The 22,778-nt window shown below is 42.0% G+C and overlaps 4 protein-coding genes and 2 long non-coding RNA genes across 7 annotated transcripts in view; 3 read left to right on the top strand and 3 right to left on the bottom strand.

Moving 5' to 3' along the window:
* Positions 1–3,496, bottom strand: part of LOC118409383 (annexin A7-like) — a 16,566-nt gene extending 13,070 nt beyond the window's left edge. Inside the window, exon 1 of one of the 2 annotated variants that reach the window (XM_035810374.1) lies at positions 3,278–3,496. Coding sequence is in view for 1 of the 2 variants with exons in the window: in XM_035810373.1 (XP_035666266.1) it covers positions 107–109 (3 nt within the window). In the remaining variant the exon portion in view is untranslated. Of the gene's footprint in view, positions 1–106; positions 241–3,277 lie in introns of those variants that run through there. The other variant, XM_035810373.1, reaches the window with a different exon arrangement.
* Positions 3,497–3,701: 205 nt separating this feature from the next.
* Positions 3,702–8,487, top strand: LOC118409385. The gene is made up of 6 exons (XR_004830439.1): positions 3,702–3,833; positions 4,093–5,563; positions 5,900–6,038; positions 6,159–6,337; positions 6,669–6,778; positions 7,230–8,487. It is a non-coding gene; the product is annotated as an uncharacterized LOC118409385 (long non-coding RNA).
* Positions 8,488–9,510: 1,023 nt separating this feature from the next.
* LOC118410254 (galactosylceramide sulfotransferase-like) lies at positions 9,511–10,748 on the bottom strand. The gene has a single exon (XM_035811815.1). It carries the CDS (start codon positions 10,722–10,724, stop codon positions 9,588–9,590), a length of 1,137 nt encoding a protein of 378 aa, XP_035667708.1. The 5' UTR covers positions 10,725–10,748; the 3' UTR covers positions 9,511–9,587.
* A 1,812-nt stretch (positions 10,749–12,560) lies between these two features.
* LOC118409407 (D-arabinitol dehydrogenase 1-like) lies at positions 12,561–17,000 on the top strand. The gene is made up of 8 exons (XM_035810420.1): positions 12,561–12,642; positions 13,434–13,582; positions 13,957–14,062; positions 14,308–14,434; positions 14,909–15,143; positions 15,263–15,333; positions 15,866–15,980; positions 16,501–17,000. Exons 1-8 carry the CDS (start codon positions 12,585–12,587, stop codon positions 16,801–16,803), a joined length of 1,164 nt encoding a protein of 387 aa, XP_035666313.1. The 5' UTR covers positions 12,561–12,584; the 3' UTR covers positions 16,804–17,000.
* A 1,625-nt stretch (positions 17,001–18,625) lies between these two features.
* Positions 18,626–21,472, top strand: LOC118404134 (D-altritol 5-dehydrogenase-like). Its single transcript, XM_035803134.1, has 7 exons — positions 18,626–18,724; positions 18,943–19,048; positions 19,447–19,573; positions 20,141–20,354; positions 20,558–20,628; positions 20,875–20,989; positions 21,170–21,472. Exons 1-7 carry the CDS (start codon positions 18,626–18,628, stop codon positions 21,470–21,472), a joined length of 1,035 nt encoding a protein of 344 aa, XP_035659027.1.
* Positions 21,473–22,277: 805 nt separating this feature from the next.
* The window catches only part of LOC118409419, a 4,098-nt gene continuing 3,597 nt past the window's right edge, over positions 22,278–22,778 (bottom strand). The window contains exon 4 of the long non-coding RNA XR_004830442.1: positions 22,278–22,701. This is a non-coding gene — a long non-coding RNA (uncharacterized LOC118409419). The remainder of the gene's footprint in view (positions 22,702–22,778) is intronic.

Genomic DNA, 22,778 nt, shown 5'->3' with positions numbered 1-22,778 from the left:
CCTTTTTAAATTGAAATCAAACTTTCTGTGACAATGGAGAAACAGCAGAAAATCTTGAAATAAGATTACGAAAGGAAAGACAAGTAAACTGAAAGATATTGCTTACCATGTTGGATTTTATGTCTACCTTCTGTAAGATATATCGATGGGTGGAACCGGACAGAACCGGTTTGACGGGGTATTGGTAACCTTGGGGAGGTTTGCTAGACTGTCGTCACGCAGTAGTCACGTGATCAGGCGGTGACGTTGCAGGTGAACAAATCGCCAGGAGGCCCTGTCTGGATTCAAATCCCATTTCTCCATCCAAGGAGGTTATTACCTCATTATATTTCAGCCATACCACATGTATGGTGAAATATATTGTATTCGTAATGTTTCTTCTTTCTTTCTTCTTCTTCTCCTGTCAAATCTTCAAAACACGTTATCTCCGTCGTTCCTGGACTGAATGAGCTGAAATTTGACACAAGGGTAGAGTGGTCTAGTTCCCTGATGTTTTTTTTTTCATTTTTTTCATATCTGTCGCTTAAATGATTTTATTGATGTTTTATGGTCATTTTTTGACCAAAACGGTATATTTGGGCCCCCTGTACCCTGGTATTACAATCGAATGACCTGAAATTTTCATTAGGCATTAGATAGTTGGTAAAATGATCCAGGTAAAATCTTTGGCATAAACTACTTTAGAATGCTTAATTTCAAGGGGAAATTGGTTTTCTTTCGGTCTCCAGCCGTAACTTTTCGGACGTTCACCCCACAAAGCTCTCCCACACCTGCATCGGCATCGAGATGGCAGCAAGAGTTAATTCAATCAATAAGCCAGCCAATCAGAGAAGAGGAAGGCAAAGACTAATTAATATTCATAAGCGGGACCACACAATACGGTATATACAGAAATGTCAGGAACACATGCATATTGCGACCATACAGTGGTCGTATGTCACTCTGCGCCCGGGTTAACGTCGTAGTTTGCGAGGATTTGGAGTTTGCAACACGGTCATTTGGGCGGTTGCTTAGATACGCGTGCCTTGAACGTCTTTGTCGATGAATTTACGAACATTGCTCATGGCAATATCCGGTAACATCATTTTCGGTAGATTTGACTTTGGCAGGGTCAGTTGAGACAATCGAGAAAATTTTACTTGGCGAGAAATCGCGGGAAAATTGGACAGTTTGCGTTTAGGTTTGATACGTAAGTTTGACAGTGGCGAGAAGGATTATTTTCTTCAAAGTATTGTCACCCAATTTTATCTAAGGCATAGTGTCATAATGTTCTAGAATTAAACATATATTACGCTAACTTGATTGACCATACTATTCCCATTCATAAATTTGGTTTCTAAGAATTGATATTAGCAACACTTTGAGTTTTGTCAGGTCAAGGCTCTTGACATGGAGGATCCACCATTTCACAAAACTTAGGGGGTGGGAACTTCTGAGAGGGATCATACATTTTCCGACAGTCTGGGGGTATCGGTAGAGGGGGTATCACTTCACCTGAGTTTGAGCGTGTTGAAAGAGAAATGAAAACAACACATGGTTAAACACGGTTTATTTGATAGCATTTGTTTGACAAATTCGAGGAATTTCACACAGTGTACTATGTGTTGCCCAGGTTGTACTTGTATATCATAATATATTTACAACAAAGGTTACTGGCTACAGGCAAATCCACATTATTCGTAAAGCATTATTCACATTCTACAAGACTAGGCAAACATTCCCACAAAGCGTTCAACAGGTTAACACAGAATGGCAACGTGGAAGGAAGTGAGGAAAATGAGAAAATACTAGTTTTTACGGGCGCTGATGGAATAACTACGGTACAGGTGCAGTACGCCACATAGACACCAGAGGACGTTGTTGTCTTCTAACCAGAACAGTTGTAGTAAACATTTACAAGATTGATATTGGCTCGTAAATCGTACATTCAGTAGCCAAATTGCTTAAGGACGAATCTAAGAAGGAAAATTACTGCAAGTAACCTTCTACACCATAAATGATCAATATCACTATACTATTAGATAGATACTACATTGTAATTTTAGACACAGGTTTTGGAAACTTTAGGCTAAGTTAAAACACAAAAGACATATATTCACATAGGACAAAAAAGTAAAACATCAATTTATTGTTTGCCACTTCTGCACTGGAATGTCATGATATGATTAAAACATCTAGAATAAAGCATTCTAAAAACCATCTATTTCCAAACATATTTTAAGGGGTCATAATAACGCCTTATGTCCCACCAGGAGTGTGAATATTAACAGCAGACATGCAGAATTTAATGGAATGATGTAATAAATTCTGAAGAACACCGTACGTGTAGGGCTTGACGCCTCCTTGGCTTGGTGATGCACTGATGTCGGGAAGCATCTTCAGTGACGGTTGCGCCTGGCACCTTGCTTACCCAGCTCCTCCCTTAGTACGTCCGGACATTTCTGTGATATCAGCAAAATAAAGAGACATGCATTAGGTACTTCACCGCCGCTGTAACAAACATGAAAGGCTCAACGACTGTCCAATGGGCGAATGTGGCACAATAAGAACTGCACCTTGGCCTCTCTGCTTGTTGTGCCAATGTCAGCCTATACAGACTAGGACAATATCACACAAAAAAATTGTTTAATGCATTGTTTAAAAAGTTCCTAACCAACGAAATATTCCATCTGACAAAGCCCATGGATATTTAAGGAGAAGAAAACTACTTTTTAACTAAGCATTGTTCAGGTCCATATATTGAAACTGTAAACCTTTCTGTTGGTATGTCTCGACAAAGACATGAAAATAAAGATCCGGGCTATGTTGACAATGACATTCTTTTTCATGATGCATGCTACCAACACATGTACGGCTTCATTACCTTGTCAAATGTCTTAAGAAGACCAAGGCGCCCGCCTGCTGTTTTGAACACCGCGGATCTCCTCAAAGATGAACCCGGAGATTCTCCCGATGTCTCCCGAAATGTGCCGTGAAGCACCCGCGTTACGGTGAGCCTTGGCCTCCCCCTTTGCAGCCCTTGCCTCCGATACCGATCGATTGGAGATATTTCGCCTATTTCCAGTAAATCGCCAGACGTCTATTGCGGTAAAAGAGACGGGCTCGCATTAGCTGCCTCGCCTCGCTGTAACAAACACAAAATGCTCAACGGATACCCAACGGTAAGTGGGAATGTGGGCCACACAATTAGAACTAGTACTGGACAAATCTCATAAACTGCAATGAATTAACGTCCACCAACATAGCTAATCTAAGCAAAGCCTGTCGTTATTATCACCGTTTAAAACGCCGCGGTCATCTCGTAGATGACCCCGGATATTTCTTGACATCTCCGGATCTCGGGGCGTTGTCGCGAAGCGGTAACGGTTGACATCTCCCTTCGGCAGCCCTTGCTATGTGTAGATATTTCTGGTTACGGTGCGAGTCCGTGAGAAGAAGCGGGTAACATTACGGCCTCACGTTGTAAAAGAATCGAATGAAAATGGTCTGGGGGAGACGAACAATGGTATGTAAAACACAGGTGAAAATGATTACTGGTTAGTGATTGGTCAAGCAATCAGTCATCCCCCAGGCATCATTGGTCCTGGTCGTGTGCTGCAATTAATTTCATTATTTCAGATAACCAATCGAAGAAGCTTACCTTTTGACCAATGACACCAGGGGCTATTTTTAGACCAGACCTGAATCGTGGACAGTGTCGCGCCATATGTCTGCCAGGTGTCTGAGTTGACGGCTTAAATACCTCGCAGCTTACCAGTACAAAACAACATCACGGCCGCTCGGTGACGTCGACGGAGTCCTTTGTTCTTTCAGCGTCCTACCTTAGATAACAGGTTAGTTTGGCCGTTTTTCACAGAGTGTTTGATGTGTGTTTATACGTTTTATATAACTTATTATCAGTCCAATGTTATTTCAAAAATCGATATATCGTATACGTAAACGTTGAATTCTTTTGTGACCGTCGGATGATAAAAAAACGCAGACCAAGCTGCACTTACATGCAAGGCATACCTGTGCCTTATCTATTGCCTTAATCATTTCTTGACGTTAGTCTGTCTTGAACTAATTGTTATTTCACTTTCTTGCTTACAGGATCTCATTGGTGCCATCAAGTCCGGATCAACTGCAGCTGCAATGTTCCTGGTGGGACCTATCCTGGTGAGAGGTTGTCCGATGCCATCTCCACGGCTAGCTGTACGGTGACGTCCAGAATGATCGGTGCTTGTGTGTACGCCCTGCAAGAGGACCTGAAACTAAGATAAGTTCTTGTGTGTTTTATTGGGTGTAAAACGGAAACATCTCGCAGAGATCGATGGGCTGGGAATAACTTGTCGGTGGCATGATAAGAAGGAAATAATTTGTGCGGCCTTTTGTGCGTTATGAATTACAAAAAAGCAAGAAGTCTGTCTTTAACTAATTGAAATTTCGCTTTGTTGTTTCCAGGACCTTATTGGTGCCATCAAGGTGGCGTCCAGAAAGATCGGTGCTCGAGTTTACGCCCTGCCAAGGGACCTGAAACTAAGTTAAGTACTCTTGCGTCTTATGGGGTGTAAAACGGAAACTTATAGCAGAGATGGGCTGGGACTTGCTTTTCATCGGCATGATAGGAAGTAAATTAGTTGTGATGTTTCGTTAACTGAACTCTTAGTTGTAGGTAAGGTGCTTGAGTGTGTTCTGTTGACATTCCGAGCGATGTTGTCGGGAGGGGTTTACATTAGGACATTTTGTAAATGGAGGCTCCTTTTGCATTCAGGGCTTCAGTCCGTTTCTTTGGTGTACAGGCCTGGTGTGTGGCTGGTTTGGTTTCTGTGATTATGTCGATGGCCGGGATGGTATTCGGTCAATTATTTCAAATTCTGTTCTTTATAAACAGGGTCTTCCCTGGTTCACCATCTGTCGTCATTTCTGTTTTATGTCATGGTCAGTGGTTGTCGGGGACCTAGACCATTACATAATCTGCCTCGTGTTGTTTTCTTGGGTCCCGAACCAAGAGAACGGCACAGGCCAGAAAGGAGGACAGGTGGCTGAAGAACCTATTTGATATTACTAGTTTAGTCGTTTAGATAAAACTTGCCATCTCGGCGTCGACATAGTCACAGAAACTGAATCAGCTATGCATTGGGCTTGTATATCACAGAAGCAGACTGAAGCATTGAGTGCAGAAGTAGCTATAGCTCTCGAAAATCCAAGCAAAACAAAGGCAGCATTATGCCAAAAGCAGCATTACTTAGGATTTCATCAAAGCACACTCAACACCCTGCCAACAAACAAGAGGTATAATGATTTCTCTCGCTATTTCTATGTTAAAACTAGAACTGAAATTACAATGACAAAACATGTGAGCTTCCTGCCATGCCAATACACGTAGCTTAGCTTTCTTTTATGTATATTGTTAGGTATAGTCTTCCCATAGTTCTGGGTTAGGTTTAATTTTTGTCTCGTCTTTTCTCCCGAGGATCATCCCACCGTAAGAAGAAATATCTGGACGCGGAAAGGGAGGCGAGGACTGGCGAAGGAAGGTGCCGAACGTGAGCGAACGGGCTTCGCAGTCTTTTATGACAAGGTATCGTACTGTATTGTGGGAAATTAACTATAGGTCTTTGTCAATGAATAAGAATAACTTTTTTCATTATGTTGGCAAGTTTAAGTTTACAGTTTCTATTTTTGTACCTTAACAATTACAAGTTCAATAGTCATTTTTTTCTTATTTGCCTATCTGGCTCTGAATGGAGTGAAGTATATGAATTCATACATGTGTCATCTGGCTTGGCTGTTTGTCAGGTGAAAAATTTGCTCATATATACTAGTATTTGGAGCAGGCATTGAGCCTTTTATGTTTGTCGCAGCTGTGATATGGCAGTTTATACATACGCCTGTTTCTACTTCCGAATTTTTTTAGAAATGTCTAGTTGGGAAGCGAGGAAAGGTGCTGGCTGGGAATGGAGGTGTAAAGCGTCACGGTTACTGAAAGTGATTCGTGACAGCATCCGGTGCATCACCAAGCCAAGGAGGCATGAGTGTTTCCCAACATAGACAAGGTATTTTGTGTTTCCAGTTGCTAATTGCCAGTGGGTAGACGCTGAACCCTTTGTTTGTTAATATGTTACAGCGGTAGTCAGGCAGCTGATGCATGTCTGTTTCTTTTACTGATATCACAGCAATGTCTGGACGTTAGGTACGTCACTGAAGGCGCTTCACAACATCTGGAGAGACAGTGGTCCTGACAGAAGGCGTCTTGGTGCCTCCTCGTGGCTGGATTTCAGCAACTTCTGGAGATTACATAACTAAATTTAGATGTCTGTATGTAAGTCGGCTCTGCAAACAAGACATTGAGAAGGTATTGTACTGTGCTGCGTGAAGTCAGACTGTCTGCTTATAGCATTAGCCATACATATTACAAGCACTGTATATTGTTTTGGCATTCTGTCTAGACTGGCGTAGTAGTAATTGAAGTAGTATTCGATGTCCTAATTATACATAACATTCCCGTTTGCCTTTGGACAGGCATTGAGTCTTGTGTGTTTGTTGCAGCGGTGTTGAGACAAATGCATCCTCCTAACGCCCGGTCCCCAACGGCATTAGCCTAGGAGTTTTGACACGACTGTGGTCCCTCTGCGTAGGAGAATGAGACAAATGATGCATGCCTTTTTCTTCTACCTATTTGTTAGAAATGTCTGGACGCCATAAGGGAGGAGAGGAGCTGGGTATGGAGGTGTAAAGCATCACCGTCACTGACAATATCGTGATTCGTGACAACACCAAGTGCATCACCAAGGAGGTGGACAGTCTTTCCCATATAATACGTTGTTTGTGTTGTACAATATTGTCTGAATGCAGTTGTAGCATAGCAATCTTTAGTAATGACTTGTAACTTGGCGAGTGTAAGCTTAGTTTCAATGGTTAATGAAAAATATTCTGGTGAACAGTGCTTAATAGAGTTTTCTTTTCAAAATTAGGTTGGTTGAATAGTTTAGCTGTGAGTCAGATGATTTTTTTCAAAAAAGATTCAGGACACTCACAGTTGTTGAACCGTTTCTACCAACTTTGACATGGTTAAGATCAGTAAGCAATACTTTGACCATTTCGCGTTACACTTTAGCGCTACATACATTACAATAGTCTATTAACTTCCTCTGTACCTTTTCAAAAATATTTTGATTAGGAAAACTGAGTAGCAAAACGATGGAAGTCTAGCTCGTCATAATTGATTGTAATTCACTTTCTTGCAGTCACAATAAGTTGGGAAGGAGACATCTCCCAGCAGCTTCCAGGACCGCATTGATTCCTGATCAACTGCAGCTGCAATGTTCATGGTGGGACTTATCCTGGTGAGAGATTGTCCGACACCATCTCCACGGTGACGTCCAGAAAGATCGGTGCTCGTATGTGCGCCCTGCGATCTGAGTGATCTAGCCAGTAGAGCGTTAGGACATTTTGTAAATGGAGGCTCCTTTTCCCCTCAGAGCTAAAACACGTTTCTGTGGTGTACAAGCTTGGTGTGTGGCTGATATTATTTCTGTGACTGTGTCGATGGCCGGGATTGTATTCAGTCAGTTACTGTTAATTCTGTTCTTTATAAACAGGGTCTTCCCTGGTTAACCAACTGTTGTCCTTTCTGTTTTATGTCATGGTCAGTGGTTGTCGGGGACCTAGACCATTACATAATCTGCCTCGTGTTCTTTTCTTGGGTCCCGAACCAAGAGAATGACACAGGCCAGAAAGGCAGGAGGTTGAAAAGCCTATTTATATCAATATTTTAGTCTTTAGTTCTTATCGACGCAGTCACAGAAACCGAATCAATACAAACAGAATGCAAAGTGTACGGTTTTACAGTTATCATGTATATCACGATGTTAGATACATGTACATATAGTTAAGCTTACATACGTTAGGTATAGTTTTCCCCATATTTCTGAGTGAAGGTTTCGTCTCTTTTTGTTAATGGGCTTGGAGATGTAGTGTTGTTTAGGCGCTTTTTGTTAGAAGCATCTGTTTCTGATTGTATTTGTTTGATGCCATTCCAGTACAGGGGTCGCTGATGCTGGATTGTTTTTTTTTATTGTCGCAGAAAAGTAGTCTACATGTTAGAATTCTGTAAATGTCAACATTGTACGTTTATTGTGTAGAGGTTGTAGCCCTTTAAATCAGTTGTTTGGAAATTTCCCTAGTAACTGAGGCTAAGGCTGGAGCTGACACTAACACAAGACAGACACATACACACATACACACTAACAGCCTAACCCCACCAAACACACATTTTGACGGACACTAATAATCAGCTCAAATGCCTTAGCCTTAGACTGAAAAAATTCTATGATTGTTTAAGTACAAAGGCTCCACGCTACCTCTATACCATGTACTGACATGTTGATATTTAATGATTTTAGCTTTTTTTATCCACTATGTCCTAGAGTGAGGGTAATTGTTAAGCTGAATGGGTTAATTTTTTTATGCTAGAGTATCCTCATTTATTATGCGGTTTGTGTATTATACACTTTGCATTTCTCTATTTTGTTATTAAACAAATATGCTGAAATCAGATGATTGTGTAGTGCACTTGTTTGTTTTACAGTAGAATTAGAACAAAATGGCTTGGTTCTCTCTTCTCACACCAAGCCTTACCTCCCAGTACTACCATCAAGTTCATGTGAGATGCCCCCCCCCTCTACTCTTGGAGTCTAACAACATGTAAAATGGTTTTTTTCCACTACCATAGGATTTCTTCCAAGAATCTTTAACCCCATATGAAATGGATGGCCCCTTTCCAGATTCTCAACCTGATGTAAAATGTATGACAAACACAATAGTCATACAAAGGTTGAAATAATTTGGCGAATGTGTGGGGTCGATCATGGAATTCTAGTTGCACGTTCTAATCCGATTTTAATTCCATTCTATTGTACGGCATGATTTTGACCATCAGACTCGTCATAGTGACCGTGTCCACGTTTCAAATTGGTTCCATTTGGATTCCTTGTAAATTGATAAAAATATGCCACGTACCCATTTTCCATTCATCAAATGTGGCTTAGTCCGCCCAGACAGGACCATACTATAAACCGACGTTAGTCAATTAGACCCTGAAACCGGTTTGCAAACGCCAGTCTGAACGGGGTCTTGCACTGCTTTGAAACGACAGATTATCATCAGATAACGGAGTTCCTTGAAGTTGTTTTAAGTAGTCTATCTACTACACTGATTCTAATTCAATGTGCAGATGATTGTGTAGATGATATTCTTAAAATCTCTTTTGTTTTCTCATCGAGTTATTATACTTATTTTAACACACAACGCCTAGCGATAGATGAAGGTATCACATACATCCTATTCAGAGTGTCGTGAGGCCTGGAGAAAAATGTTGTGTTCTCTGTCCTCTCTTCCTTTTTTTTACATTTCGGCCGAAGTGATTCAATTTAGCAAAAAAAGGCTGAAATGCATCAGGTACTGGTATCTTTAACATTATATTATATTATCATGATATAGATATAGAAATACCTTTGCCCGTAAAATATTTCTCTCCGTGTACAAAGCAATGATTATCATTTACCTAAAATGTCAACGTCAGGATAAATGTCGAGATTCGATCATCACTTCACCCAAGGCCATAGCTTATGTATAGTGTACTCAGTCCCGTCATATCTCCTCTTAAAGATGTCACCCAAGTACTGCGGTGTGTTCCTCATCATCCTCATACAGTAATGTCGTGTGATTGTGATGGCGTTACTGAACCTAGACCCATCTAACACCAGTGGGGTCGTGTCAGAGGAATAACAGTACGCCATGGTTGCGTTCTGAACCTTCTTGAAATATTCCAGCTCCTCAAAGAAGCTCTTATCTTGTCTGCTGATCTTTTCCCACAGTGTCTTGTTGAAAAAGTCGTACAGAATGTAGTCAACTTTGCTCCAGTTCTTGTGCTTCTTGATGAGATGTCCTGGTCGGTCGTGCTTGTACCCGTATGTCATGACGTTGATAGGATAATGTAGTAAATCTTGAATCTCCCAACACATCAGGCGCTTGAGTAACAACAGGGACTCCATAAGGTGTTCCAGTATCATAACAAGGTAGAACTCTTGGTGTATGTATTTCACAAACTCTTTGGCGTACGTCAAGTTTTCCCATTTCCATCTGGGATACCCTAAGTCGTGTGCTAGGAAGTTACGAGTAACTGAGACGCCGTTCGGAATTCCAGCTTTCACGGTGGAGACATAAATGTCGTCGTACAGATGCGGCGCACGGAAAAACTCGTCCATAGGGTCATCACCACGTATCCCAGCAATCCTTGCGACGCCGTGGAAGTTGAAGCTCGATTTGAAATGACTGAAGGGTTCCCTCAGGATGGTGACGTAAACGGTATCCTCAGGCATGACCTTTGACATAGCCGCCTTGTCGAACACGACGTGTTCACACATGATGTTGAACGTGCCGGATTTGGAAGGTCGATAGACCTGCTTCGTGATTGGATAAGGCCAACCCAGATACCAGTCCCCTAGCGGACCTCTAGAAATGACAAACTCGAGATCTCGCTCGTCGCCATAGCGATGGAAGACTGACGTCAGCATCTCCGTAGCACACTTGTGCATTTTGACAAAGACAAAGTTAGTCTTCTCCACGCAGCGTCTTGGCTCGGGAGAGGGGCAAGGACAGGATTCGGCACACTTCTCCTCCTCACCATCCTCATTCCTATATAGAACAGCAAACCATCGGTGCATAATTAAACGTAACATTCATTTTATATTATGTCGGGTAAAGTCAACACCATTGCTCTTTTATAATACAGAACCTCATGATCAGCACTCCCTTTCGCATACATCTATCAATCCATATTTTATTCTTTACGTAAAGCGTACAATTATATATCCATACAAAATGCCTTACCTCTGGCTGAGACTAGAAATGTCGTCGTCTGTAGTCTCATCTGGAGATAGCCTGTACAATAGAAAGGCGTACACCGCTACAAACAGCAGCACGGCTAGAGCAGAACACAGTCCACCCGAGCGGCGCCTCCAACGCGCCATGTGGTCTTTTTGTGAAACGTTTTGCAGTTTAGAACAGCTATTCAATAAAAAGGTACAGATGTATATGTTTGATATCTTATAATGAACGTTAGATTCGAGTAGCCGATCTAGTTACACGTACCACCAGTAAGTATGATCATATATTCAATGGTAACGGCTGTGGTGCATGCAACGTTTTGTGCGGACGTGTCAGGTGGTATCGATCTGTCTCCAAGATCTCTAACTACTAGTACTCAATACCCGGAGTTAGTCATTTCTGGTCCCACAATCGAGGGCCGAGCAAATCCATTTTTTGTTTCTGTACGGTCGCTCAGCGATTTTGGATCAGTGGAAAGGCCGCCGATGAGATAGGAATAGGATCACTCATTTTTACCTATTTGTTAGAGACAGTTAGACCTATTTGTTTTCAACTCGTGCATATGGCAGTGATCTTTTAAGAGTTCAAATTAAGTAGCTGGTTACCATGACAATTAAGTACCGTATGAAGTGGCTTTTTAGGCAGTGCTCCCGTCTGGGTTGTAGAGTTTTAAGAGGGAAAAGGGGCGGGAATCAATACACTAGATGGCTATTAGAAAAACATAGCCTCGCAGATGTACATAGCCCAGGCGTTTTAAAGTTTTAAAGGGGATTTATGAATCATGATAAATTGAGAGTACAACTGTATTGATATTCGTAATTTCTTCATAGAAAATACCGCATGAGTCCAGAAAGATGACATACAATATATTGTAGCTAAAGCGAAAAGCCAGTTACGTTTACGTTTACGAAGTTACAGCAAGCTCAGTTCAATGTGCCAGCTTTATACATTATACAACCCTAATTGGTACAGGTCGCTACAATATGGCGGGGACGGCATTGTTTCCATTGTTACATATATATTATTCTTACCATGTGACCTGTACTTTAATAGCCAAGTGGGGAAAAATGTGCAATAAAGCTCTTCATTCATTCATTCATTAACAGGTACAGTTCATGATGAGTCCAAGGAAGCAATTGAGGAAGACTCCGAACCCCATTTTGTTTCCTATCAGGTTTATGACGTAGCAAGTTGGCCATACATTTAGAGGGAAGTGTTACATGTAGATACCAGCTTGATTTAAGTCATGATAGACAAATCTCCTGGCAAGGAATGGTGACATTGTAACTTAAGGCAAGGGCACAGCCCGCCGTACGTGTGGTCTACGTGTCAAAATGTGGGCAATCTATGGGATCCGTAAGTGGTAAGTACCGCCTCCGTGCGAACTCGTAGGGAATCCGACGGATTTTGGAGCACGCAGATACGCGATAGTACTTTACGTGCAGGCAAAACTTTGTGTGCCATAGGGCTGCGGATTCGCCCCCCCCCCCCCCCCAACTTGCCAGTATGCCCTGTACAGCCTTCGTTTTCAGAAATACTTGGCGGACGTGACCTCCAAAAAACGTACGGACAAATTGCACTTACGGCGGTTTGTGCCCTTAGCTTGCTGCTGTTAAACATCATTTCACTATCATGTGAGTTATACAAAAGAACAAGTTAGCTCTGTGACCTACATAGGAAAACAAACTCTTTGTTTTGCACACGGCACGTCAATGTATGATTGGCAATCCCAACCAATACGCGTTCTTTCTGATCCAAGACTTCTTCCAGGTATGTTGTCGAGCAGAAGTTAATGTCTGGGGCTAACATCTTTCTTCATCATTATGGGGACCTACTATACAAAGTTGTATGTACTTGGTGACTTGAGGAGACTGTCTTCTTAGAATGTTTCAGGAAGCGTGACAAGACCGTCTTTAGACACTGACATATGCTACTTTCTTCTACAAACAAGCTAGATACAGGACTCTCTTAACTTATTAAGTAATTGTAGAATGCTTGGGCCATTTGTTGCATTCTTGACTGGGATCCAACGAGATAATTTTTTTTATATTCGAACCTTGGTTTCAACATAAATGCCTACTGTGTTATGCATGTATCGTGATATATATCAAAACAGTACTGAGAACGCTTTGTAAATGTTGACCATTTACATGAAAAATTTCACTTTTTAAAATGCATTTCTAAATGTTTTTTCCGTAACAAAAGAAGAACTCACTGAAGGTATGCACACAAACGAACCCTGGTTTGACGCCGTGAAAGCTAACAGGTGTTTTGATGGAACATGTACGTATAAACGATTACATAGTGTAGACTTAGCAATTGTGTCGCCAAAGTCTTACCTGCGCTGTATGTACACTACAAGGGTTAGTCGGCCTTTTTACCCACACTGAGTAAATATGAAGAGCAAGGGGTCAGGGTTGGGGCACTGTTACTAAAAGGTGAGCTGACGAGGGGGGGGGGGAGTGGGTATGATGGACCCACCCACTCCACATGACATCTTTGCATCTTGAAAATGTCTTAGTTTAGCTTTGCATGCAAACATGTTCTTTCCAAATTTACAGATTTGGTGCTGATACGTTCATACATATACAAAGAAGGTGACAAGATGGCGGCTACAATGCAGGGTCTCCAGTGGAATGCTACAGCAGATAAGCTGTCTTTGATTGAACTGGACAAGCCTAAAGCCGGGTCTGGGGAAGTGGTCATAAAGGTGTGAGCTTCGTGCCAGCTTTTCCCTTTCCAATTTATTCTGTGTCAAGTTTTCATTTTTTTCCTTCAGTCTATAGCCAATAATAAAATAATCAACCGAAGATGGGAATTTGGTTGGGTACGAAGTTTATCAAGATCACAGTTTACAACATATGGTCATATTCTTTCACAGCCTAATAAATTCTTTATCGGCATAATTCATTTACTGTGAAATCAAGCCTTCCTCAACTTCACTCTATAATTACGTATATGCAATTGCTATGAGATAGCTAAATGACGTATTTTGAGGATATAACAAATTCCACAATTGTAAAGCATACTAGCATTACATAACAGTATCTGAGCCCCATTCCACATGCCCCTCCTCCCCTATAGGTGGCCTATGCCGGGGTGTGCGGTACAGATCTCCATATCATCGCGAAGGAGTTTGCGGCGGCTGAGAAGGTCATCTTAGGACACGAGTTCGCGGGAGTCATTACAGGTTTGAGACAAGATACATACTCATGTAGATATCATGCTATTGAGATATGATTGATAGGTGGTGGAGAACTCCAAGACATTTACAAAATTTCCCAGACAAATCCTTTCGTACTTATTTTCACATTCGCTCATAAATGGAAAATGTTAGCTAGCGTATAGCTGTATCAGTTTACTATTCATTCATGATGTCTATATCATATACAGCTTCATTATCGTATTAAACTATATAAAGTGTTGTTTCAACAGAGGTCGGCGAGGGGGTGAAGGACTTCCAGTTGGGAGACAGGGTGTGTGTGGACCCGAACAAGGGCTGCGCCGGGTGCCGGTACTGTGCATCGGGGACGCCCAACTACTGCAGCACAGGGCTGACGACGTGAGGCTCTACTCCCTTTAGTTAGTCAAGTTGCCCCTAGCTAGCTGTCCATCCTGAATGTTTTTCTATTTTCCCGTATTAGCTATAGTAATATCAGAGCCATCTATAAGTGTTTGGTTAACGTATTTGTCCCGTCAGCAATCGGAGTGATAAGTGTTTACATTTTCCTTGATTCTCAGGTCTTGCCAAATATGACCCCATACTATCAGAAACACGTGCACATTAACGTTAATATTTGTGGACGGTAGATTAGTATATTCTTTTGGTGCTTTAAACTACTAATGTATGTGACTTATGCTGCTGACAATTGAATTATTGAAGAAGTTAAATATACAATATGAGAAATATTAGTAAGAACAAAACAATTAGATAGTACAGAATTTCCAAATCGGATAATGGTTTAGGAATCTGAAGATATGTTTTGATGTATAACATAGGTAAATTGACTCATTTGTTGCGGTTCTGTTCACTTAGCTACACTGTTGGTCTCCGTAAGAACGGCGGCTTCGCCAACTACTGCGTGGTGCCGACCGAGCAGGTGTACCGCCTACCGGAGGAGCTGACACTGCAGCACGGCGCCCTGTGTGAGCCGCTGTCCTGTCTGATGCGCGGGTGGGACAACCTGGGCAGTCCGCCCGCCGACTCCCGCATCCTGGTCCTCGGGGCTGGAATCATTGGCGTTTTGTGGTCATCCATCTTCCACTACAAGGTGTGCGTAGTTCTGGAATCTCTCATTCTTATCGTGCACGTTCTTCACTGGAATTGGAGTTTGGAGTTGCAATTGAGAAATAAGGTTCCAATGTTTACCTTTGCTTTTACCTTTCCCAGGGTTACCGAGACGTGACAGTCAGTGAGCCGGCTGACGGCAGGCGCAAGCTGATTGGTGAACTTGAATTGGGGTAGGCTTTCCATTGGTCGATTCGTAATTCGTTTAGATTGCCCGGCCACAGCTGTCACCTGTTTGGAGATATTAGAATACAGGTCCGATTTACATACGTGACTCAGCTGGAGTCGACTCTGGTACGTTCTGTTTACTACACACAAAGCCACTGAGTGGTTTGGAAAGCCCAGCTGCATAACGACTATACATTGCAGTTTATAAAACATCACTTTGGCAAAAAAAAAAAACACTATGTCTAACTTCATGTGTATTCTGTATGTGGTATCTAAGTATGGTTTCTTAGTTGAAATGACGTTATAGCACAAGGTGATTGCATTAGGTGTAAAATATCTCTTTCTTGTTTCGCGCACAAAAGGTTTATGGCGCGAGTCAACTCAAAGAGACGCATACTGCAACATGGTGCAAATTACCATATACTAGTATGCCCACACACTGCATGGTATTTGATTTGTTAGAAAATACCTTGTCTGTTTATGATATCTTCTATATCAACCACATGACTCCAAATCCTGTTGTGTTGATCCTAAAAGATACAAGGCTGTTCACCCTGACGAGCTGAAGTCACGTTTTGATGGGGCTGATGTGGAAGACGTGGGGTATGACGTCATCGTGGACTGCAGTGGCTTCCCACCAGCCATCGAGCAAGTAAGGAACTCATTTAAACAGAATATGCGATAAAAAATAAACCTGATAGAGGTACAGTTCATAACAAGATTAATACCCCGGAATTTTTCATACCCGTTATAAATTCTGTATCATTAAATCTCACAAATGATATTTTTACCTAATAAAATCAATTAAAAGTTATGTGGGTATGAATAGTTTTGAGGGATCATGAGTAAATTGAGTGGTATGAACAAATTGGAAACTCAAATTTTTTATGATATCGTATTGGGCATATATTTATGTTAGTGTACACATGTACTTAACGAGTAAGACCTTGCGTCATATTTCACGTTTTTATAAGCAGGATCAGTTGTAATAATTTTATTTTGCGATACAGTTAAGTATCAGTTTACCTTTTAAGAAAACCACACATATTCATCTGAATTTTTAATGTCCAGATGATAATACATCAACTACAACTTTCAACAACAACAGAATGTCTATCCCACCGTCTCCAGTCTAAGGTTTTCCATGTGAACTAATTCGTTTCTATTTCCAGGCCTTCAACTGGCTCCGTTCCGGAGCGACATTCCTCCAGTTCGGCTGCTGCCCCTCCAACTCCAAGATCACCATCAACCCCTTCATGATCTACCAGAAGGAGTTGAAGATCATTGGTTGTCTCATCAACCCCTTCACCATGCCGAAAGCTGTGGGGGGTCTGGCGCGTGGCATGGCGGGAAGCTACCTGAAGGACTTCTCCCGACTGGGCATTAAGATGTTCCGTCTGCAGGAGTACCAGGAGGCCATCGCGCAGCTCAAGAAGGGGGAAATCTCCAAGGCCATGTTTGAGTTTGAAAATTGAGACATTTAATCCCGTAAAACGTCTCAAAATATGCATGTATCTGGGGCTGACAAATATATCGAAGGAGACGTGGTTCGAAGACTAGATAAGGCGTTTTGCGCTTTCAACATTTCCATGTCTCATTACATAAGGAAACGTGGAGTAGAATTCTTAGTTATACTGTGGCAGAAAATTAAAGCTTACTGGTTTAGCTGGTATTAAAGTGTGTTTGTCATTCTTATACTTTTGTGGACACTTGCGGTTCGACATATCAAACCGTTACGTGTCTATTCTCAATATGAACATGTTACTAGATTATATCCTTAATACTTATATAATGTCAGTGGTTTTGAGAGCATACAGTAGGCTCTCATAACCACTAGCAATTTTAATCAACTGAAAAAAGTCACTTCCATTTTGATATACTATGATATACTGTATTTGGCGGCAACATCACTACCGAAGCCTTGCTGGCGCGTATAATATGTAATGTTACCTTGCGTTGAAATAAATCTGCAAAATACAGTTTCAAATCTTAACATTTCATTTGATGTTCCTAATATTTCCGATGCCTTGCGGCTACGTATACATGTAATACCTTAATATCTTTGGAAACTACGTCGAATTTAAGGTCACCGAAAACATTTTGGTCTCTAGCCCTACTTGACGATTGTTCACAATTCAGAATGTTCTCAGAATGTTAACCTGTCTTTAATCACCCCAATGTAACCCCTACCAACCAGTGGGCTCGTCCAATGAGGTGACCACCTGACTGAAGGGTAATGTGTCAAAGTGCAAGTATACCCGTTTTGTTACCAACTTAGTGAAATCAACAGTCGACACAGCCGACTGGTGGCGGGAGCGAAGTTGTGTGATATTCTGGGTAAGGCCATAGTTAGCAATGCACTTCCTTGTGTTGAACCAGTTTATTACATTGACGTTTAATTTACGTAAATCGGTGTCATTTTTTTTAACTTTTAAGTGAAAAGTTCTTTTTCCAAATCCGTTACGAAACTCTGAGACGTCATTAATTGATGAGTTTACAAATATGTGACACAACTTGAACTTTAAATAACTGGAGGACGGACAAGTGACAAATTTGGAAAGACATTCGCGGCGACAATGAATGTTGACATCGATCCAAGCCTTATCACGCGTACAGGTTGTGAACTTTGGATGTTTTCATCTGGCTGGCACTAGCATAACAACATGACGGGTATTTGAAAGGTCTGTTCCATTTTGGGGGTCATAAGGGGGTTTACGCGTTCTTAAGTGTTCCAACGTGGGAAACGGAAAGTTTTTTTTTCGTATATTTTGTACAAACGTGTATACACATTGAATCTAGCTTAAAACCTTACAGTGTTTTTTTGGCGGTCAAGAGCAGATTCCCGTATTCGCATGCAATATGCGGTATCCGAATCGTCGGAAATGACTCTCATACCAAACTGTTTATATAATAAGAATGACCTAGGTGTTTGATCATGACACACAGCATATCGTTCAACGGTTACATAGTTTTTTTCGATCTAGATGTTTTATTGTCTTGGTGAATTTCCTTGGTGGATTGAATATTGTATATTTAAAAACGTGCTTCAGACGATAGTGCCACCAGAAACTGGCAGGATGGAGAGGTTTGTTTGGCCCTCATTCAAAGTTGGTCTCACAGGCTGGAAGAAAACGAATAGACAGAACAATTTGGATAGGATTAGCGTGAAATTCCAAATAAGGAATGGAAAAAAAAGAAATTCAATAACATTAACCTTTTGCCTTTCTGGGGAAGGTAAAAACTGGGTTATAAGATCTTTTTTCGCCGTGCAGGGCTCAGACCAGTCTGATGTCCACGATGACGATGCAAGGTCTGTTGTGGGATGCAGCAGCAGACAAGCTCTCATTGGATGAGTTTGCGGTACCGACAGCCTCTGCGGGGGAAGTGGTCATAAAGGTGCGGATTCTTGGTAACTTCTGAATACTAAAACTATTATTTTCTTGTAGATATGTAAGTGATCAGAAAATGACTTCAATGTAAAAAGATTCTAGTTACTACGTCATAAAAATTAGATATGAAAACATACCAAGTATTTTGTCATTTGTCTCCGAAAAGAAATGTCCAATTTAATCTCATGTGATAACCTCTACAAGCCGTTTACTGTGCATCTACAGGTGGCATACGCAGGTATATGCGGGACTGACCTACACATCATGAACAAGGAGTACCCAGCTGGCGACAGACTCATCCTGGGCCACGAGTTCTCAGGAGTTATCACAGGTAACAGCTCATTTGCGACCCCAAATTTTGGTTGGGGGTCGCCATAAATACAATGCGGGTTACTGTTTTCATTTTGAGTCAGTAAGAAGTCTTTCTGAGCCAGTAAAAGTAGTGGGTGGCCTGTCAATATTGTGGTGCCTGGTGGCACATAGGTGAGCAAGCCTATATTGGCCTAGGTAGAGAGATATGGAGTCAGGGCATGATGGAAGTACGTTGAATATTTCCCTGCTTGTGACAGGTAATGCTGTTCTGTTGCTACATGTTGTAGTATACATACCCAGTCGTGTTTCTTTTATGTCTCCGGGAACGTCATTCACCTTTTACTTATTACCTACAATGCATCTTGTTAGTGTACGTGCGCGCATTTTATATGCCATAACCAAGTTGTATTGTTGCAGAGGTGGGAGATGGAGTGACACAGTTTAAAGTCGGAGATAGGGTGTGTGTGGACCCCTGCTTCATCTGTGGAAGCTGTCGCCACTGCTCCAGAGGCCGGATCAACTTCTGCCACAGGGGACACCTACAGTAAGACATTTGGACATACCATACTGTCACAAAAAACTGACAACCGAATCTCATAGATGGGGTACTGATGACTATAATAACCCTCATGGATGCCATTCATATGTAGGAACAAACGGACGAATATCTTTTTGCCCTATTTTGTGTATGTGATGCTTCAGTTTCTTTGTGTATCCCTTCTCTGAAATTCTACCGTATGATTCTAAACAGTAAAACCTAATCTTGAACATGTTGAGAAAGTCTCACTGTGCCGCGATTGTCTGCTGCTTTGATAAAGTGGTGTTTACTTATCATACTTGGCATAACATAGCTAACATAAGAAAAGTATCCAAAACCAGAATGAACGGACACTAACCATATACCAGATTTTATCATGTGCATTGCACCATGTACGTGTAATGATGTGTGTTTATAGATTGAATGCGACATATTACTCTTTACAGAGTCAATGACACCTGTTGGTGTCTACTTCGCGCCTATTGGCTCCCATTTAGGCGACTAGTTCGCGGTCAGTTGGCTGATAATGTCAACAGCCTCCAACATGAGGGGTCCGTTGATCTTTTGCTGCAGGCACCTCAGAAATTCCGTAGGTGCGCGGAGGAATGGCGGATTTGCCAACTTTTGTGCACTTCCAACCGGCCACGTGCACAAGCTACACGATGACGTCACGCTCCTTCACGGCGCTCTCGTGGAACCGATCTCCTGCATCCAGCGGGGCTGGGAAAACTTAGGGACGCCTCCTAGCGACTCCCGCGTGTTGGTGCTTGGTGCAGGGTACATCGGCGTAATGTGGTCCTGTCTCCTCCATTTGAAGGTTAATAATCTGATGACATCTCACATGAATATGTTTGCTTATTCATAACGATACTTACTAATCAGTGAAAAACGGGCAAGCTTCAGTGAGCACAAACTGTATAATTACTAAATAATGGCTGTGAGGGATCGAGTTGTTCTGTACGTTTGTAACTTTTCATGTTCTTCTTGCAGGGCTACCGTGACGTCACGATCAGCGAGCCGGCAGAGGGAAGACGTGAGCTCGCAATGGGCATGGGGCTCGGGTATAATACATGCTTTTTTATTTGTGAGACCCTTAATGTTTCAATACACTGTGTGACGTTTAGGAATTATCGGCTACTACTCCTAACACGGCAAAACCATTCTCTGACTGTTCTCAGTGTTCCCTGTTGTAAATGTACTTCAACAAACGGTCAATGATATCGCTTGTTCACTGCACAGGATCACGATATACGACCAATGGTAAATGTTCTAAAATGTGGTGAACTCATCAGTGTGTGACGTTTCAGATTCCAGGCTGTTCACCCAGATAAGATCAAGGCTCGCTTTGCTGACGGACACGTTGAGGACGTAGGATATGACGTCATCATTGATTGCAGTGGTTACCCGCCTGCTGTGGAAGAGGTAAATCTTACGTCATCAAAATAACAATATGAATATATACGGCATGTACGTCAAATCAAGACTTGTCCAACAGTAGCAGGATAACATTAAGTTCAATAAAGACATCACATTTACACATACGGTCATGGTGAAACTGTTGTTGTCCCATGACAATCATACCAATACATCATCATTTGTCAGGCCTTCAACTGGCTCCGTTGTGGAGCCACGTTCCTCCAGTTCGGCTGCTGCCCCATCGAGTCCAAGATCACCATCAACCCGTTCCAGATCTACGCCAAAGAGTTGAGGATCGTGGGCTGCCTCACCAACCCCTACACCATGCCGACTACCATCAACGGCCTGGTGCGGGGCATGTCGGGAAGCTACCTGAGCGACTTCTCCCGACTGGGCATTAAGATGTTCCGTCTGCAGGAGTACCAGGAGGCCATCGCGCAGCTCAAGAAGGGAGAAATCTCCAAGGCTTTGTTCGACTTGCAGGACTAGATATAGCCTTGGTACAGTAAACACTCCTAGTCCGGAGTCCCACCTCCCTACAGTGGTAAAACTCAACTCCTAAGTCTTCTCACCCATCTAGAGTGGCGTAATAAATATTCGTTGTCTGACAAAGGATTCCTGTTGTTTTTTTTCGTTTGATCTAAACCTCACATGATGATGACATTAGTTACTTAGAAGTGGGTTTATGTATAAAGTATGGTTCCTGAATTTACGCCGAGATATTCAACATTTCTTTCGTCTACGAAATGAAAGCAGATTTACAATGGGGATCATTTTAAGAGAGCAGAAAGGTAGAAAATGAGAAACGCTCATGATGTTTAAAATGAAAACGAAGCCTTGTAGACTGGCTAGTCCATTGGTACGTATAATGAAGTCGTTTGGGGTATTATACTAGTGTGTCTTTTGACGCAGACTTTTTGTTCAGCGTACAGTAAAAGTACTCATAGATAAGGAATATTTCATGTCAAACTGAATATATTTGGCATGCAATCCATGTTATCTTGCCCTGCCGGACGGGGAGCGCACGCACACACACACATACACACACACACACACACACGTACGCACGTGCGCGCGGCGAGCCCACACACGCAGGCACACACCAAACACACACACACACACACACACACGCACACGCACACACACACACACACACGCGCGCGCGCGCGCACATGTACAGACACACAGCACGTACGTAAGCACACACAGTCGTTTAGCCATTGACTGACATGGTTAGATGTTTCGGCCACACTGAGCAACACTGCCGTTATAGGCAAACACGCAGGCCGTGCAGTTGTTTTCAAATATTTATTTGCCATCAGTTTCAGCGCAAGGTGCACGTGTCCAGTCATATCTTTCTATTGTTTAAGGATTATGGAGATCGTACCGATACTAAAATGCTGGTAAAATGATGGAGCATAGCTAAATTCATATCTAAACGTTACGTTTATAGCGGTAAGTTATTAAATTCATAAAGATTGTGTGAACAGAATAAATCCAACTCTGTAGATCTACAGAGTTGACAACTTGTCACCCTTTCTTCTGATAATCATCGCAAAACCTTTTACCTCTATCCCACACAAGTTTACAAACTCATTATGAATTATACTTCAAATGCTACAGGTAGCAAAGCTGACATTAGCAAGGGACTATGCTAGAGAAATTCTCGATGGCCTTCAGTGATCGCGTGAAGGGAGGCGATGGTCACCCCGACTGTGCTGCAAAGACACGAATACAACAAAATAAGTAAATGAGCAGTGTATTACATCGCCCAAACTTTCAGATGTTTGGTACC

This window comes from Branchiostoma floridae, chromosome 2, assembly GCF_000003815.2.
Source record: "Branchiostoma floridae strain S238N-H82 chromosome 2, Bfl_VNyyK, whole genome shotgun sequence".
NCBI classification, from domain to species: domain Eukaryota; kingdom Metazoa; phylum Chordata; class Leptocardii; order Amphioxiformes; family Branchiostomatidae; genus Branchiostoma; species Branchiostoma floridae.
This window is presented reverse-complemented; position numbering and strand designations above follow the sequence as displayed.

Coding starts and splice junctions, on each gene's coding strand:
- LOC118410254 (XM_035811815.1), bottom strand. CDS start 10,724: ATGTTACGTTTAATTATGCACCGATGGTTTGCTGTTCTATATAGGAAT.
- LOC118409407 (XM_035810420.1), top strand. CDS start 12,585: ATGTATGATTGGCAATCCCAACCAATACGCGTTCTTTCTGATCCAAGA. Junction 14,063..14,307: donor GTTCGCGGGAGTCATTACAG/GTTTGAGACAAG, acceptor TTGTTTCAACAG/AGGTCGGCGAGGGGGTGAAG. Junction 15,981..16,500: donor TCCCACCAGCCATCGAGCAA/GTAAGGAACTCA, acceptor TTCTATTTCCAG/GCCTTCAACTGGCTCCGTTC.
- LOC118404134 (XM_035803134.1), top strand. CDS start 18,626: ATGACGATGCAAGGTCTGTTGTGGGATGCAGCAGCAGACAAGCTCTCA. Junction 19,049..19,446: donor GTTCTCAGGAGTTATCACAG/GTAACAGCTCAT, acceptor GTATTGTTGCAG/AGGTGGGAGATGGAGTGACA. Junction 19,574..20,140: donor TGCCACAGGGGACACCTACA/GTAAGACATTTG, acceptor CTTTTGCTGCAG/GCACCTCAGAAATTCCGTAG.